This window comes from Talpa occidentalis, unplaced genomic scaffold, assembly GCF_014898055.3.
Source record: "Talpa occidentalis isolate TD23 unplaced genomic scaffold, MPIMG_talOcc4v2.1 talOcc4.15, whole genome shotgun sequence".
In the NCBI taxonomy this organism is placed as follows: Eukaryota; Metazoa; Chordata; class Mammalia; order Eulipotyphla; family Talpidae; genus Talpa; species Talpa occidentalis.
This window is the reverse complement of record NW_023601543.1, coordinates 20310293-20330154: the sequence shown is the minus strand read 5'-3', so window position 1 is coordinate 20330154 and position 19862 is coordinate 20310293. Positions and strand designations below refer to the sequence as shown.

The window sequence follows — 19862 nt, the reverse complement described above, 5'->3', positions numbered from 1 at the left end:
TTGTATACATAAATAAATAAATCTTTAAAAAAAAAATGGAACTGGACTGGGACATGCGCTCTAGAGACTGCTCCGGCCTTCTCATCCATTTGGTGCGTTCTCTGCAGACTCACCTTTCCGAGGGGCTGGGAAGTTAGACCTGCCTCCTGTCTGAACTGTCCTCAAGTTCCCCCCATGAGATCCCAGGTCACCAGGCTCACCCTTTGTCGGGGGGTTTCTGATCCTAAGTAGTAATAAAGAGCGTGTGCACTTGTCTGCTGTGTCCTCTGCGTGGCGTGTATAGTGGGGCCGGTTGCTCAGAGGTGGCAGCTTTAATTCCTTGCATCCCACTGAGGTGAAAGAAAGTTCAATCTCATTCACTAGTAGGGGGCCCCTCCTCTGCTGAGAGTTACCCAAGTTGGGAGGAGGGGCCTGGGTGTGGCCTTCAGTCCTTGTGGATGTCCCTGCTGCTCCCACTGTCCAAATCCTGTGGATTTGTGTGTTGCTCCTGGGCCCGCGGGGCACGAGAGTGAGGTGGGAAGGGGGCTTCTCCCTAGGCTGGGGGCCCTAATGCTGGGGTCCAGCCTCCCTGGGCACCAAGAAGCCATTTATTTCCCTGAGGCCCTGTCTCTGAGTAGACACTCCTGCATTTCCGCCCCGCAAGGCAATGTCCTCTTGCATATGTAGGATCCCATCGAGGTGCTCACGATTCTAGAAAGCAGCAGGTGTAGGTCTGCTAACAAGGCGTGTGTTCTTGGAGACAAAGGGGACTAGAGTCTGGCTCCAGGCTTGGTACGGGGATGGGGATGGAACAGAGAAGGCGTGATCCTGCCCCAACAGCTTTCTCCTTCAGATTTCCCGATTAACCAGGAGGTCTTGGTCACTTGGGAGGGTCCTGGGGAGGAAGAAGACCCTCAGGCACATCAACCCAGGGCTAGATTTTCTGGGTTGGGGGATGACTTTCTGCTACTCCTGTGTGCCGATAGCTTCCTGGAAATCTGGGAGGCTGAGAAAGATGAGACTTGGAAATGTTATATTTTAATCTGGTAGTTTGCAATGTGTGGTTTTGGGGCCAGCAGCATCAGGATCTCCCGGGAACTTGTAATAAATGCGAATTCTCGAGCTCCATCTTTGACTTAGGGCTACAACCTAACTTGTGCTTTGCTGCCTGCTAAAGTTTAAGAAACTTTGTAATCTATAGTGTAAGAGGAACAGGTCATCCTAGATTTCAATACCCTTGGTTCATTTGGAACTTCACAACACTTTGATGCCCACTAAATTCAGATATGTATGAAAGCAGATTTGTCCCTTCTGTAGCGCGATGTTTCAGAGCTGATTTTTTTTCATTGCCACCTGCATGAATAGTGGCCAGAATCACTGAGTTTGCCTATCAATGATCCCTGCATTCTGGGCCCGGTACCTGCAGGTAAAGGTAGAGTTTTTTTTAAGTAAGATGGCCTGGATTCATTTACTGGCTCTGCCATTCACCAGCTGTGTGACCTAGAATGAGCTATTTGAATCTCCCCGGACCCCCAAAACATTTGAATCTCCCCAAATCCCCTTTCTCCTGTTCTCAGGGTTCTGTTTTTGTCATGATGGGGTGATGGGTATAAAGTATTCCCATGAAATGCCTACCCAGACCACTGAGTGCCTCTTATGTGACACTTCGTGGCCATTATCACATTGGGGACCATCATGGCTCTGTATAGATATAATAGATTCCTCTATTAATAGTAGTTTTTCAAAGAGGGTATTTTACAGATGTGGCAACTCAATAACTTACCCAAAGTCATCCAGTTGGGAGTTGGTGAAGTGTGGGTTTCAACACAATCTGTCTGTTGCCAAACTCCATAATCTTTCTTACTATAGCACAGTGTCAACCTTTTACCCTTACCAATGAAAAGCAATTAATAGGCCCGATCAATACCTTGACTGATAGATTTGACTATGGAAGGGCTTTGAGTCATAGAGGCAGTCCGGTGGAGAGGGAAGTGGGTGGAGATGACAAGAGTCAGGCTTGGCTGCTATGGAGTGTTGGTGCTAGAAATGAAGGCGCTGGAAGAAGAGGCCTGTGGACACAGCTCCTAGGGGCATCAGCCTGGTGAAACCTAGGAGGCAGGGATACAGAAGACAGAGCAGCAGGCGGTGCTGTTTATATACATACACACATAATATCCATCCATATCCAGACAGGATATGTCGTTTGTTTTTGTAACCTCTTCAGCTGTAGTAGTGGCTCCAATCTGACCGCTGCTGTGGTGGGCTCTGCACCCAGCATGCAGGAAGGTGTCGGGACAGAGAGAATCACGTCTCAGCTGGCAGAGGATCAGTTACACAGATTTATTTACCAAAATGGAATAATGGTATATAATTTCTTCCCAATGTGTGTTTTTCACTTAAACAGTAAGACACAAGCATAGTCTCATATTGATACTGAAACTGTATTTTAAATAGCTATGTAACATTCTGTTGTGTTAGGGTTTCAGTTTATTTAAGTAGCTCTGTCTTTCTGGGCATTAGGATTGCTTCCAAATCCTTTTTACTCTCAGCATTGTGACCATATGAACAGTTTTCTGTACCATGGCGAAGAGGAAAGATCATTAAAAATATCTCAACCTGTTTAAAAACACCTTGTTGTAATTTCTATTTCTTTGCTTACTAACAAGATAGGGCCTTCCCGGTGGCACAGAAGTTGAGTGCTGGGTTGCAAAGCTGCCTGCAGCCTCTGCAGCACTGGTTCAATCCCCGGCCACCAGGCGAGGGTCCCACATGGCGCGCAGACCTCTCCTGCTGCGCCCGCTGCTCCCCTCAGCAGTGTATTTCGTCAGTCTGCCTGTTCTGCTCTCCGCTGTGGCTCTGTTGAATTCTCTCACCCCCCGCGCTTCTGACTATACCCCAGTGCTTGTATAAGTAAATATATATTTTTTAAAAAATAGACCATTTATTTCAAATTAATTATCCATTTGTATTGTGTCATGATTTAGTGATTCACATCCTTGTTCAAGTTTACTCATGGAATATTCATCTTGTTTTGCCAGTATTTATTTGATAGTAAGGATATTAACCTAACCCTTTGTCATACTTATGATTGCAAGTATTTTCCCTTGTTTGTAGTTTATCTTTAAACTTATGTCATGGAATTTTTGATTGCCAGAAGTATTACATTTTTCTATATTGAAATATTTTTCACTGTCATTTTTTCAATGTTTCATTCTTCCCCCATTGATCTGAAAAGAACATCTTGATCAAATACCAAACACCACACACGTTTGTCTTTTTTGTTAAACTGTCGGTCTATTCTTATATCCATCCAACATTTGATTCTAGATTTATAACACATAGTAATAAATGCAGTGAAAGATTACATTATTCACATTTTTCTAAACTTTCCTGGTAGTCATCACCTATTCATTCTTTGTTGAAACTTTATGATTTAATTCTATTCCTTTGAGCCCCAGATGAACTTTCTTCAGTTGGATTTCATGAGATTTACTCTATAAGTTCATAAATCATTGCTTTTTTTAAAAAAAAATCTATTCTGAATAGATTTCTGTTCCTTAAGGTTTTAATTCAGCCCTATTCTTGCTCTTCACTTCACTATCTAATCATTTGACACCTATCACCTTTGGGAAGGAGAGCCCACCTATATCATTTTTTTTTTAATTCATGTTTATTGCTTACTGTGTATTTGGTGGCATTATCTTATTTAATTCCCTTTAAAATCCTACAATAAAGTTAGACATATCCTCTAAACATTAAGATGGAGAAATCTAGGCTTAGAGAGGTTAAACAATTTGTCCAAGGTCATACCACTGTGCAGTAAGAATCAGGATTCAGATTCTGTTCTGAAATACCGGCCGTGCCATACTATAACATGTAAAATAAGGAAAAATGAAAAAGTGTCCTCTCTGCTTTAAAATTGAAAATTATAGCAACCATACAACCTGTTTTTTGAATTATAAATGACATAAGAACCAGTACTTAAAGGAAGTTGTAATGGCAGAGTACTTAAGGGTATCGGCTCCAACTGCTTGGGTCTGAATCCCAGATGCATTCACAGATTAATGAGAAATACTATAATGCATGTACAGACTCTACGGTGCCTGGCACATAGCAAGTCTACTTTTTTTTTTTTACATTTTAGTGTTTTTGATACCAGCCTCTCACAACCACAGTTTAATTGGCAGTATTTATCTTAAAATTGATGGCATCTTCTGATGAAACAAGTATTAAGTGCCTACTATGTTTACCTGTTATACAAGACAACCACTCATCATTCAGCAAATATTTGAATTATGAGCACTGGAGTAGCATAGTAAACTCAATACCAATGCCTGTTCTCATGAAGTTTACCGTCTAGTGGAAGACACACATGACAACAGATGAATAGGTAAAACACATAGTATGGCAGATGGTGATAGGTGATAAGAAGTCAGAGTAAGGGGAAGGGGAGGGACAGGATATTATTTTAAACAGGGTGGTCAGGAAATGCTTTCCTGATTTGAAGACACCCAAATAGATGAGAGGGTGAGCAGTGAAGACCCCTTAGTCTTTGAGAGTACCAAGAAGGCCAATGTGGCTAGAGTGAATACCATGAGGTGGGGGAGGGGGCTGCTGCAGATGATAGCTGGAAACTTTTAAGTATGTGGGTAAGGAGTACTTGAAATTCTTTCAAAAAGGCTCTAGATCTGGCAGTAGGAACTGCGTGTTGGGGCTCAGATGCACCTAGCAAAGATTGCTGAGTGTCTTGGCTGCATCACATTTAAAGCTGAGGGATGGCTGGGGGGTAGAGATGGCATTAATTTAGAGCAAGTGAGGAGGGAGACAGTTCCATTTAGTCTCTTAAACACACTAATGCACAGTCAAAATGATTCATGGTGCAGAAGAATTTGAGGGCAGAACGATAATGATACGTGATCAGAATAACTAGATGAAGCCACCCGGGAAAAAAATGACAGGCAGGGTTAACATTACTGATGAGGCACAGCACAAACTGGCCTTGGTGTGATCTTTCAAAAAGCATGCTGCCACAACATCCGTCTACCCCTCAAGTGGGCTGGACAAAACTCAAGCTATTTTAAGAATATTGAAGAATATTTACAGACTGACTACTCACAGGATAGGAATACAGGTGTCAGATCTCTGCAACCATTTAATGGAAGGGGTATGTTGTTTAAATATCGATTGTTTCTTAGAAGCCAGGATGTGTAGTGGTTAAGATTAAGGGCTTTGGAGGCAGACAGAGCTAGCCACAAATGTCAGTTTTGTCACTTACTCGCTCTCTTTGTGCAGCTTTAGTTAAGTAACTATTCCAAGCCTCAGTTACCTGATCTGTAAAATGGGAATGACACCCAACTTCAGTGTTGCTGTGAGGATGAAATGAAAGTGTGTAAGTGCACAACATTGTAACTGTTCAGTAAAACTACAGCTGCTTTCTCCCACTAAAAATGCACTATATACCAAGATTTCTCCAGTTCATTATGTATACCTCTTTAAACAAAGGTACTCATATTTACATTGCCATCAAAATAGATAGTGAAAGCAAAGACAAAATGTTTCCTTGAAGTTCAGAAGGCAGTTGAGTATACACACTGAAATTAAAAAGATAAACCTCCAGGGGCCTCCCTGGTGAGGCAAGGGATTAAGATGCAGCACTATGAGGCTATCCACAGCCACTGCAACACGGGTTCGATCTCTGGCCAGCGAGGTGACCCACATGGCACAGCAGACCTCTCCTGTCTCACCCACTGCTCCCCTCAGCAGTGTATTTCAGACCATCTGTCTGTTCTGCTCCCCACTCTGTCTCTGGTGAATCCTCTCACCCCCTGTACCTCTGGCCTGTACCCCAGTTCTTGTATGCAAAAATAAATAAATCTTTTTTTAAAAAAGATAAACCTCCAAACTGGCTTTTTAGATATTCAGCAACCCTCCCAGCAAAGGCCCTGTGATGCATAGCTGTGAGGTGTGTTCAATGAAGAAACAGGTTCTATTGAGAATCCCCTCTAGTCCCACAAACACAAGGCAGTGTCATATTTTCCCTTAAATTAAAACTCATCAAACATCCAACAATCAGAAAACGAAACCCTATTACTCAGGACTATAGAGAGATCCAATGTTCAATACATTTTCCTTCCCCTTATATAAAAAAGAGGGTATTGCCATTTCATGCAATCATATCACATTTAAGCATTGCGCTGGGTTGTAAGGAATTTGAATTTTCAAAAATGGGTAGCTCCTCCTTTGCCCCTGCCAAAATATCTGAAATCTTACCCAGAATGGAATGAACTCATCAGTGAGTACAGTTCATCAATATGCTAAAAAACTATTTATTAAGACATTCTTACATTCATTAGATGTCCATATTTTATTTTCAGTGTTTTCTTGGAATTTTCATGACCACAAGGCTGCCATATTTGAAATGTCTGTACTAAAGGTTCTAATGTTTTTCTTAATGATGGCACTTGGTTAATTTGCAGGCCTCTGGGATATGATTCCCATTAATTCAAGAGACCAGAATTTGATGAACTCAGATTATACAAATCAATCCAATCTCTTGAGGCTAAGCACATGTAACAAAAATGAAGTTATCCATATTGATAGGGATTATATGATCTTTATTATTTTTAATCCATCGATCTAAAAACCAAACGTATCAGATCAAACAGGAGTACCACAGTATGCTTTATTTTGCAGGTATTGATTCGTTAACTAGTCATTGTATTCAAAGCTTTAGGTAGCAGCAAACCTCAGTTCTTCCAAAGACGCTTAGGTGAAAAACAATTCTATCATGGGTTCATAGTCCTACTCTCTGATGCACTGTTGTACTGACATAAAAATGAACTCAGTGAACAAAGCTAGCTGAACACTCAGTTCATAGATTTGGGACTTCCTACATTTTATTGGCGGTGAAGCAGCTTTTGTTTTAACCCTCGGTCAATATTTTATATTTTAATCTTAATGCTTAAAGAATTAAACACATTTGCTAATTATCTTAAAGTCATGATAACTAATGAGGAAACTGTTAGTAATCTCCTACCCAAAAGGAATAAAACTTTTAAATGAACTTCATTTTGAATGTATCTGAATTTTCAATTCACATACTTAGCAAGGTCACAAGATGATTTAAATCATCTGGCTTCTAGACAATCATCTCCGAAACATTTATTGAAATGAAGCCACTGATCTTTATGTGCCATCATTTTGAACAAATAGCAAAGAAGCAATTGTTTTCAAAGGAGAACATTTTAAAAGAAAACATTCTTTATATTCTTGGCAAACAGAAGAAAGCTTGAATCTGCAAGTCAGAGCTAGCATTCTAAGGGAGATGTAATTGAGCAATCTGACTCTCTGCTCCAATGGGGACTATAAGCTTTTGAGATGCACATACAGATAAAATAATAAAGGAAAGATAATGATGAATTTTCTTTTATTTAACAAAATGTTCTAATTCCGATTACTGGCAAAGTGTTCTGGCATCAGTGTATGGCAGCAAGAGTGGTAAGCATCTGCACTGTGCTGAGAGGTAGATGGGAACTTAATCCTTGGATTTAACAACAACTAACTTTATTTAAGGTTTAGGCATAATCTTTTAATCCAAGGAACATTTCTGAAGTGAAAGATCTTTGGAAACTTTTGTCTTTAAGGTATATAGAGATAAAATATCTTGATAAAATAAACATCACAAAGCAGCTCTTTGGGCCATAGAGAAATACAACAAATAAATGGCAGTTCAACAGCCTAACCAATCAAGCAGACAATAGATGAGTGGTCTCTAGGACCTGACTCCAGAAGCCATGGCCATTAGAGGTCCCTACAGGAATATAAGTCTCTATCAAGATCAACAAATTTATAGAATCTCCCAGGTCAGCTCTGGCTAGGCAGCCATCTGACTAATGACTGAGGGCCCACCAGCCTCTAGAGTTAGCACTTGCTGCTTCTGTGAGAAAAAAGAAATCAATATATTAAAAATATCTATTTGAATGTGTTCATCTAATGAATGGAGAGTATAAGAGGCATACAAAGTATAGAATTTTTTTTTTTTTAGTGGAAGATGAGTTACCTTTCTGGACAAATTAAGACTCTAAGGGAAAAAAATTCTACATCATAGCCCTGAAAAACATAATAGCAACACCTTAAAACAGAGCTGAAGATCTTACTTTATCCTTCAGTATAAATGGCAACTCTGAGATAGTATCTTCCAAACTCAAGAAGGGAAATAAAAGGTGGGAGAGGGGAAGGTGTGGTTGAGGACAAAGTAGGGAGGGAGCACAAGGGACTATATGATGGACTATGGGTGCAGTGTGAAAACACCTGAGGGGGGAGATCCTTTATTTCTAAAACATAAACAACATTGTAAGCTAATGTAACCTCAATAATAATAATAATGACATCCTGTTAAAATATAGTCACTTTTAACATTTTAACAGTAATGAAGAAAACAGCCAGACTTTTACTAATAAACATAATATGATGCCATTTCTGTCTTTTTCCTTTTTAACTAGCAGATAAACACAGATTTAAATAATCCTGATTAGGGGGCAGGGAAAGGAAGTCTGATTATGAACCAAATTTTATGTTTGCCACCAATGGAAATTAATTCATTATGTTCTTGAGTTTATTTCCTGAAGCAAGTTAAATGTTCTAACAGCTTTGATTTTGCCAATAAACTCAAAGTAGCAAAATACAAGTAACTGCGACATATAAAATTATACTTCAGTAGAAATGCTTTCATAATTGGATTGGTTTAAAATCATTATTTACGTAAAAAATTCTAAGCCACAATTTTTCTTTCAACTGCACTTTAACAAAGGGAGAAAAAAAACAGAAACTGATCCTAATACGTTGTTAAGTAAGTACTACTCATGCCCAAGTTAACTAGCAACTCACTGGGCTTAGTCTGCATCTCATATACAATCATTGCACAGCATTTCCTGGCTTTTAGCCAATGGAAACATAATTTCTGATGGCCAAAAAACAAAAAGCATGAGATTTGGCTGATTACACAGACTGATAACCAGTACGACTTTTCCTTCTTCCAATCATATAAGAGATAAAGACAACAATTATAAGGAAGCCCAAGGCCACACCCACTGCAACAGGAATAAGAAAGTTGAGGTCAGAGTCAGCAGAACAGTCTTCAGCTGTTAGAAAAGAACAGACAGAAAGCAAAGAAAGGGAATTAGTAAGGAATGCAATTAAGCAGAAACAAGCAAACAAGACATAAGCATTTTGAAAATACACATGGGTTAGTCTTTTATAGCGTTACCCATATTTTCTTATTTTGTCTCCAGCCACCCAAAGACTTCTAAGCAACTGATCCTTATTATCAATTCATCTCAACTCACACCTAATTCCTCAGTACAAAAAGCAAAAGTTAAGGGAAGAACTGGAAAGAGTCCAAAGCACAGAATTGTCCTTGCCTTAATATGGGGAGATTTTATGTTTAATTGTCTAATGGCACCGGGAAAAGAGCTATCATCTACATTTAAAACCACTGCCTGTGTATTTCCCACTCCCTTTCTCCCTTGCCACAACTATCGTTAAAATATAAATAAAAATTCTGTGTATGTAATAAAATTTAAGTTAAGAAGGACTTAAGATCAAGAAAATGCAGGGGCCTCCCCGCAGGGGCCTCCTCGGTGGCGCAGCGGTTGAGCGCTGGGTTGCGAAGCTGCCAGCAGCTGCTGGCAGCGCCGGTTCGATCCCCGGCAGCCGGGAGGGTCCCACATGGCGTGCAGGCCTCTCCTGCTGCCCTCTGCTGCCCCCGCTGCTCCCCTTAGCAGTGTTTCGTTACTCTGCCGGTTCTGTTCCCTGCTCTGGTGCTGGTGAATTCTCTCACCGCCCGCCCCCCCCTCCCCACGCTTCTGACTGTACCCAGTGCTTGTATAAATAAAAAAAATCAAGAAAATGCAGTATAATTTTTTCCACCTAGGCATTAGGTAGCTGTCGGGTGTTATATAATTATTTTTTGCTGAGCAGTAACCTGGAAGAACAGTAACAGAATCCAATACAGTGCAGTCCACCTAACTGCACCAAGAAGGCAGTGAGCATGAGCAGTGAAGGTTTGGGGCTCTGGATTCAGAAAAAAACTGGCTTTGAATCTTGACTCCTCCAATTACTAGCTAAAGGACCTTGATCAAGTTATTTAATCTGGACCTCACTTTTCTCATCTGTAAAAGGGGATAATGATACTCAATGATAAGGTATGAGGATTAAGTACAGTTATATTTCCAAAGCATCTGAAGCACATCAGGTGGTCAACAAGTGCACATTCCCTTCCCTTTTCCTCTCATGCTTGTGATCCCATCCAAAGTTTAGGCTTTGCAGTAGCAACTGGAGATCAAAAAAGGAGTATTTCAGTGTATTATTATTGAAGAAAGCCAATATTCAGTACTTTGAAAAATACTTAAGCAAAGTTGGTATCATGAGTTAATTACTGAAAGTAGCACAGAAGTTCCAAGTGCCAAATTTTGGCCTCAAAATTCTAAATCTAAACTAGTTTTACTACTAATTTTTATCAAAATGCTACTAGTGGCTTTTTGCCCACTAGATTATGTAGCCTCAGTGAAGTCACTTCCTTTCTGGAAAATTATGGATCTAGAGTAAATAATCTTTAAGGTCCTTTTCCAGTATAAGTCTAACACAATTAACAAAATGTCATTAATGTGGTTTATGACTGAATAACTTGCATTTTCTCTCTAATCTTAATTTTCCCTTTTCTTATACTTTTGTCATTCATGAAAAAAGCAGTTACAAAGGTTTTGAGTGTATAGTATGAATTTCAGTAATGATATTAGCTTTTGTTAAAAGGATTTACTATACTGAAATGCCTTCAGAGTGATAGCTGGGTGCCAAGATACAGTCCTCAGCGAGTTACAGAAATTCTGAACAAGTCAGTATATACACAGAACAAATTAACAATCACTTCAACGTGAAAGTCTTTTCAAGTCTATTAAGCTTCCTTTTTGTTTACATATCTAGTATTTTGTCTATATATCCAGTATTTTGTCTATATATCCAGCTGCAGATATAATACGGAGTGTGCTTCATTAGGGGCAGATTATATAGATCATTTTAATGCCAACAGCTTCTCTGTACTCCCCCATCTACATTCTGCCCCACAGGGGCTGTCTTGAAGAAGTAAGAGCCTAGTTGCTATGCTTCACAGCTTCCCTTCTGAGATTGCTGTTAGCTTACATTTCATAAGTACCAGTCTGATGACAACACTAAATAGATTTTAATGCTCTAGAGATCAACACGATGAGGTAGAGAAACACAACACAATCTGTCCTAATTAGTTCATAGAATATTTCTATCTTTCAATGCTAATCAGGCATCCAAAGAAGAGAAAAACACAAGTTTAAAAAAAAAAAAAAAAGGCAAGAGAGCAAATGTGCTTGAACATGTTCAGTCTCTATTGAGGACAAAGAAATATTTTTTTAAATAACTCAAATTCTGAAGCAAGCTAAAGTTCTGTTGTGGCCTCTTGGGTCTCTTTTTTACCTAGGGAAAAATCACAAGCCTGAGATACTTACTTCATCCTTACCTTGAAGTCAAAGAAATCAGCAAAAGTCACAAGCCTAAAAAAAATGCTGATGGTCCTGAGGACATTCAACTGAAAACCATGTTGTAGCCTATCTGATGGGTACTTATGCCAAGCCAATATTTATTCAATGAACTATATGCAAAGGCATTGTGCTAAGTGTAAATTAAACTACTTTTCATGCATTGAAACAACATCTGTAGTTGGATAATATTTATTAATTCCATTAATAACTACATATTTTATTCTAATAATCGCCATGTTAATAAATTTAAGGCATCTTAGGCTAGGATCAAAATTTGATCAATGCTTTTTTAAGACAGACCTTCAAACACTGCACACCGATGTTTTCTTTAACAAAGCTTGTCTTCAGGAGCAGTAAATAACATTTTTATTTTAAGCGGATCAAAGAGAACAATTTTTATTATAAAGACTTATCTCAAAATCTGGAACTGATTTAAGAATTAAAAGTTTCAACATTATCAGTCTTAAGGAGGAAAGTGTTTCCAAACTGAGAGGCAAGAAAAAATTGTTAGGTGCATGTATTTTATACAATCAATCAGATTTGTAAGTTCTAAAACTGCTCATATCCAGCATGATGGCGTTTGAGACCAATAAAGTAAGCCAGCAACACTAGAATAAGTACTCCTGCCAAGGCTGCTCCCACCGCTATAGGCACAAGGAAGTTGTCGTCATCTGCACTGCAGTCTTGCGCTAGATGTGGAAAAAGGACAATTGAGAACAAAAACACTGACAAAATTTCAAATCTGTACATTATATTAATCTATAATCATAAAGTATATTATAGATTATAGATTAACTTCCCAACATACTTGTTTTTTACACCAAGGTAACAAGTCAGTGGTATTAGTTACCAGCAAATGAGATGTTCCACAATGATTCTCCTAATGGCCAAATCGTACATTTTAAGTACCCCCCAAAATGCAGCCATTTGGGATGAAAGATATATAAAATGATCACATGCTTCCCAGATTTCTTAAACAGACGATAATGGGTGAATATAATTAGCCTTTCCTTGATGATCAGGCTGTGAGCTTTCAGAGCTAAACTGTTAAGATGATGTAGAAGCACAGTGCCTGAACACCAGATTGTGAAGTATTAATGAAATAAACCAAATGAACAACTATACAAAGCAGACATAAGGAGAATTCAATGCATAGCAATCTGGTTTAGTAGTGGGAAAAGATATAAGCTGGCCTTAAGGGTAAAACTTCATCTCATGATGTTCAGTCTAGTTTGAGAGTCAAACAAGAAATCAGTGGTTATCACTTCAAAATGTCCTATAGTAGGAGAAAGGCAACGCAGTGCCATGGATGTATTTCAGAGGCACACTCAAGTCAGCCTTGTTACACAAGACATATTTTAAAGAGGTGACACTAAAGCTGAGTTTTTAAGGGTGATGGAAGGGAACTCTAGGAATAGGATATAGCACAGACCAAAAAATGGAAGGTAAGAAAACACAGCACTTCAGGGGTAATGCAGGTAGGTTGGCGTAACTACAACAGATAAAGAGATATTCTTGGCTGGAAGAAGCAGGAAAAGTGTATTAGGACCAGTTCACAAAGGCACTGTGTGCTCTAGATAACTTGGCCTTATACTAATGGCCACAAAAGAAGTACATCAAGATTAAGCAGGATATTTGTTTCAGAAGTTACAGCAGATGTAAGACTGGAGGTATTGTTAGAAGGCATCCATCTCTATTGCTCAGTGTGGCCCTAAATTGGGTTAACTAAGTGCAGATGTAGAAGAGACAGTCTAGAGATCTAATGATAAGGCAGAACTGACTAAATGGATGACAGGGTATGGTAGGATAGTAGAATGGTTTCCACTCACTCACCTTGAGTGATTGTGTAGATGCTGGTGCCATTCATCAAAGTAGGGAATACAGGAAGGAAAATATATGTATTTCACTGTTGTTTGTAGTTATGGGGGGGGGTTGAAGTGAGAGGTGGAGAGGAAATTGTTGAAGGAGACTTTGTTTTGGATCTACTGTTTTAGAGGCCTGGATCCCAACCAAGTACCCAAAGTACATGGACAAGGATATTTCTCAGCAAGGGCAAGTATCAATAGAATAAAAAGAGACTTAGAGACAATGCCCTTAGGTACATCAGTATTTGAGGCATAGACAAAGGAACAGGAAAAAGTAGAAAAGCCAAGGAAGGAAATAGCTTCAATTAGTATGGAATAGTGTAAAATATAAGAGAAGTCTAAGAAAAGTCAATGGATCTAGCAATATGGAGGGTGGGAATTGAGTAGAATGACCACAGATTTGGGAGTGAACGAAAAGTTATCCGTTAGGAGATCAAAAACATGGGATGGGAACCATACAAGTTTAGCACAAAGGATAATATGGAAGTAGTTAGAAAAGGGACACAGGGTCTATAAAGAGTATCATCAGGGTGAAAGAGACTCAAATGTTTATGGGATGAGGAAAATGGCCATCAGCAACTGACAGGTTGAAGATGCTGAATGGTACAAAGTCTCCTAGGAGGCAGAAGCAAAGAAATCCCAGAAGCAACAACCAGGAAAAGAAACCCGAGTCTGGAAAGAGGAAAGAATGTTGTAGATGAGGATATTCTTGCAGAGGGAAGGAAGCTAGAATGTTGAACCATCTCTTTAAATATTTTCCCTTCTCAAGCCTCTTATTGTCCTAGTTTTCCTCCTAGCCTGCACTCTACCAGGACTGATAAATCAGCCAATTAAGCTTATTAGAATTCTGTCAAGAATGAGAATGAATAGGCTACAAGGAAGTTCTGATTGTGCTTGCGTTTAGAAATCTGCCAGGCTTTTGCTAGCCTCTGGGGCATTAACTGGGAACAAGATGCAATCCTGGAGTTTATGGACTTTATGACATCGACTTTGGCTGCCAGCAGTGATCTTTTTTATTTGCTTCTTGTTCTGGTAAAAATCCAGATAGCTGAGGGTGCCAGATGTGACTTGTGAATATATGGTGTCAAGAACACCCAAATAGTGCCTCTCCTTCAATTTCCCAAATTACCACTGAGCATATAAACTATTAGGTGACATGTACCATAAAGTATTATGCCTTGGATTTAATATAACTTGGTTTTTAAAAAATTCATTAATTTCTTATTCTGGCAACGGGTTCACAGTCCTCTCTCCCAAATTGGGTATTTGACCTAGTACTGAAATGACTTTCATAAATACTGCCAATAAGGCTTTCATGTAACACAAATATTCCGAGTAGATCAAAAAGGCAATTCCGCTAATACAAAGATCTTTCCAGATGCTGTCACTTACTTAAAATGCTCTCAATTAGTATGTGAAGTATAATTTATAACTATTGATTTTATGAATTCAACCTTTAGAAATTCTTTAGGTTAATGGAAATAAATTTTGGTAAAACAGTAATTTTAATAGGATCACATCTGAAGAAAAGGAAATTTCATTCTATTAAGTCATTTTGGCCTATCTATTTGACTAATGTACACTTGAGATGATACCGAAAATATTTCGGGTAAAGAAAAAGTATGTTTGTAGAAGAGTTTGTAACAGTTAAGAAGCTGTGAAGATTTTTAAAGAAAAAGTTTCATGGCTATTAAAATTTCAATGAAAAGTCTCATGCAGATTAAAAAATATTGTTAATTTTCAATTTGCTGTTAGTTCAAAATTTCTCTGAATACATTTTCAGTGTGTGAGTCAGAAAGCCAACATACATATTTATAACAACATGTGAAACTATTCAAAACCATTTGGGTCAAAATTTCTTTGAAGTTTCTTTGGGAGAACCAACATGAAGAATCACATTCTTGTGTGATATTGTGTACTTCTTAACTCTAAAGACAAATATATCACATGAAGCTAAAAAGATACTTGAAGCTACTCTATATCTCCCTAACATGTCTACTATACTAGTTCCAAAAACAAGCTATGGTAATTATTGATGCAAATATTTAGCTACTAGGGTAAAAGGTAAGGAGATGAGCCCAAGACAATGAACATTACCTAATGAAACAGAGATAAAATGCTTTAAAATCTTAAAAATGAGTCTTCTGAATTGCTTCTGAAAAATATAAGAAACTTCAGATGGTACACACCATATGTAAAAGTATGTGATACATAACAATTAGCTTCTTATCAGATTCCTTCTACCAATGCTCAAATGTGCATTTATTTTCATGAAATACAAACTATCACTCCAAGGAATAAGAATAAGAGGATTTCAAAACCTTGGCCCCCAGATGAAGAAACTGAGATGCTAGAAATTAAGCAGCTTGGTGAGAGACACATGGTAGTTAGCAGAAGAGATGGGAACCCTAAGGATTGACTGGCAGTCACATGGCTTACCAAGTCAAGTTGCAATTGTGTTTTTGTGCCACATTATCGTGACTGGGACATTATATGGAAATTGAAAAGTTCAAGTATTTTTAGAGTGATCGAAGAGAGGTTGCAAACAAAACTATTTTGCTTTGGATCAATTGCTTACTTTGTATGACTGCGATGTAAAGCTGCTATGTATAGATACTAAATATCAGCCTCAATTTAGGAACTGGGGAAAATGTACAAAGAACTACTCTCAAGTTCCTACTATGAAATAAAAATTCTAGATCACATCAGTTTCAGCTAGTGTGTTTTCTCTCTTTCACACACATACACACACACACACACACACACACACACACACACACACACACTCATTCCATTCCAGACCCACTAAGCTAAATCCTCTAGGAATGTAGTTTGGGAGTCTGAATTTTTATAATAGGTGATTCTTAGTCTGTAGCTGGCCCACCATCAGTAGAGACCAAAGCATGGGACCATTTCCAGAGAGTAACACAGGCCATTCTGGAAATAATTTAGTTCTATTGTTCAAAGCATTTCTAAAGTTTTTCCTTTTGGAAGAAATTGCCGTTGTATAGTATACAAAATCTTGACTTTAACCAGAAGGAAAAAATGTGAGCAAATTTCCTTAAGAAATAAAAGAATCTTTATTGTTTGTTTTAGAAGCAATATGTTGAGCAAATGGACAGGCAAATATCTAAAGAGAAATACCATACATCAACTATTAGTTTAAACATTTGAGGAAAAAAAAACATGAAAAGTATTTACGTGGACCAGTTTCTTTATACAAATGCTAAAACATGAAAAATGCCCAGAATGAAATAAAGTATTAGACCATCAAGGTGTTAACCCAGTAAAACAAACAAAACCTACAAGAGGTACAAAGAACATGTGGGTATAGGAAATAATCATGTAAATAACAGTATGTAAACTGGCCCATGTAAAATACAAAAATATTCAATTAAGTCAGATTTTCTATAAAAGAGCTTATTAGAGGTATTTTAATATGAATCAGGTATATAATCTAAATGTAGAAACTTTTAGAAACATTAACAGCATTAAGCCCAAGCCACCCATTTGTGCTTCTAATTTTTAATTTAAAAAAAGAAACTTAACTCGTGAGAAATATCTAAGGCCCACAACATTCTTATAAGCATTCTTAAAAAGTTAACAATCTTACACTAAAACACTATTTAAATAAAATGCTTTTAGAAATCAAATTTATTATTAGTCTTTAGAAGGTGCTTTAAAGCTGGCAATGCAGCTCAATGTAGCTTTAAGGGAAGGGCTAGTCAGGAATTTGATTCTGAGCCAGTAAGATTTTTCAGGCTTCAATAAACAGAGAGCAAATCTAAGTAGGAGAAAAATTTATCCCTCAAATGTAATTCAAAAGGTACTTATAGACATACAGATGCTAACAATCAATCGCCTCTGTATGTGTGTACGTACAGCTAGACTACCAAATGCCTTCAATACCCTTAATATATTGAAATCCAGGTAACTCCTTATCTTCCAGGAACCTTCCATATATAAACAGGAACCCTTCCATATATAGCTGCATATTAACAATTTTTTTTAACATATGCTCAGCCATTTCAGTATCAAAAAGAAAAAAAGACTCCCTGAAGCAGCAGGAAATAGTTGATGTGTTAACTATCAAACTGAAATGCTTTGCTTTCTCATATAAACATAAGGTGGTGCACAGTAAATGGACAATTGCTGCATCTCCCCAGAGAACAAAACTGAGCACAAAGTATATGAATTAATAATGATGCTACCATAATGAACAATGACAATGTAAGTTTTGATTAGCAAAGAACCATTTAAATGTGAAAGTCAAATTAGTAAATGTGGTGGCAATCGATGCAAGCTGGAAACAAAAAAAACAACTTTTCAACAGACTAAGAGAAGACCAAGACTTTTGGGTTAGGTGCAAGTTACTTTTATAAGTCTAAGTGCACTTCTTCTAGGTTCTAGGACATACTGGCATTTCTTCTTTAAGGAAAAAAAAAAACACTACCAACAACAAGGATATTGGAAGGCTAAAGAAAAATCTACATTAATTTTAGCACTCCACGTAGAGCGCAATTTATGGGTACAAGGGACTAATGCCCTATATTGGCATTGCCTAGCAATTATTTCTAAAGCACCTACATGACTTGAAATGCCCAGTTAGAATAGTCTTGTGTCTTGCCATCTAAAAGATTGCAATATCCAGTTTTTTCTTCAAAAAGGGTTAACAGTAAGATTAACACCTATTCTAAAATTTAAAAAGCTTTTGTGTCTTTTGTCATTACAGTCACATTAAATACAAATGTATTCAAAAGGTATTAGAAAAGCATTCATTACTAAGAACATAATACTAGACCCTGTTCAAATCTACTGGTGTATCTTTCATAGGTCAGATATGCGGCAATGCCAAAGCAGCTAAGTTAACCTGCAAACAAAAATCACAAAAAATGCAAAAGGAGCAAGTACAAATCCACTGCAGAATGTCTTGTCTCAAATGACTACATGCAGGAAGAAATTTTTTTTTAACAAAAAAAAAAACTGGTTTTCCTAAACTGTGCATTTCTATTCAGAATATCTAAAGTGAAAACACCAGAACACTAATTCAAGACAATAAAATAGAACCTACAATCTAGTTAATTTGGTACATGCCTTTTGCTGTAGAAACAGTTTTAAATTCCTTGGTTGGGGAAAGCAAAGCCCTATGACTTATTTGGCATTTATACTTTGGGGGTATTTTTATTTAAGTATGAAAGCCCCCCCATACCACTGATTCTAATCAACTGCAGCTAAATATACCTTAAATTGAACAGTTTTGCATGTTGGAACTTGTACTTGCTTTATTTTTTTATAACAGATCACATGTGGATTAATGTTACAGAGTCTGATATCCAGCATAACTCTTTCTTCTGCCAATTAGGTAAGCAATCACTATAATGATAATCAAGCCTGAAAGACCAGCACCAACTATAATTGGTATTAGAATGGTGTCATCATCCAGCGAACACTCCTGGGCTGTAGGTGAGAAAAAGTGTGTAACAAATAATGAGTATAATCAAAAAAGAATGTTGGAAAGTAAAAGATGTTGATTCAAAAGTTAGAAATGCTCTTAACAAGATCAACTTTTAGTAATTAAGACAAGTATATTTTAATGACAAAACTATAGAAAATTATGGTTTTAAAATCAAAATCCTAAAACTTAACATGACCTTTCATTCACATGTGTTTCTTTATATAGATATTCATGTATACGAACACATATTCAGGTTTCCTTCACTAGTCAAAAGAAGTGTTTCTATTTGGTATGATTTGGTAGGTTATTTCCTGGGTCATACCAAATAGGGACACCCTACTTTTGGCTAGTGAGGGAAACCTGCATATGCACTGACAATTGAGTAAACACACTTGGTATTGTATGGAATGCATGCATGCACACATACATGTATATGTTTCTATTCCAAGTCCTTTCCAAAATAGGAGTATTACTGTATCAGAGACAAAGAGAGCTAACCTAGTCCATTTCTAAAGTCAGATTAGCCTCTCGGTAGTAGAGTTTAACTGGGAACAGATCAAGAAGGTTTAATCATGGGAAAAGGACAGGCTGTATCTGGAATCCTTTAAGGGGAGGGTTGGCAAATTTGGAGTCTTATCGGGTCTAAGAACTAAAAAGGCTTTTAAACATCTTAGATGGCTGAGGGGTAAAAAAAAAAAAAAAGCCATAAGAATATTTTGTGACACATAAGAATTACATGAAATTCAAATTTTAGTATCCTTAAATAAAGTTTATTGGCACACAGTCACATTTGTTTACTGCCTATGGCTATTTTCCTGTTAAAATAGCGGAGTTGAATAATTGTGACAGAAAACATCTGGCCCCTAGACTTAAAGCACTTACACTGTCTGGGCCTACAGAAAAAGTTTGCAGAGCCCTAATTTAAGAGTGTGAGAGGCCATGAAAGTCAAGAACCTGAGACTTCTTACTAATCTATGTTTACTACATTTATCATTC

The 19862-nt window shown here is 37.7% G+C and overlaps 1 protein-coding gene across 2 annotated transcripts in view; it reads right to left on the bottom strand.

The window, feature by feature from the left end:
• Window positions 1–11729: 11729 nt before the first annotated feature.
• LAMP2 (lysosomal associated membrane protein 2) overlaps window positions 11730–19862 on the bottom strand; it is a 34027-nt gene continuing 25894 nt past the window's right edge. Inside the window, exon 9 of one of the 2 annotated variants that reach the window (XM_037512011.2) lies at window positions 11730–12235. In XM_037512011.2, the coding sequence (XP_037367908.1) occupies window positions 12096–12235 (140 nt within the window). In that variant the 3' untranslated portion in view covers window positions 11730–12095. Of the gene's footprint in view, window positions 12236–16468; window positions 18875–19862 lie in introns of those variants that run through there. The other variant, XM_054695578.1, reaches the window with a different exon arrangement.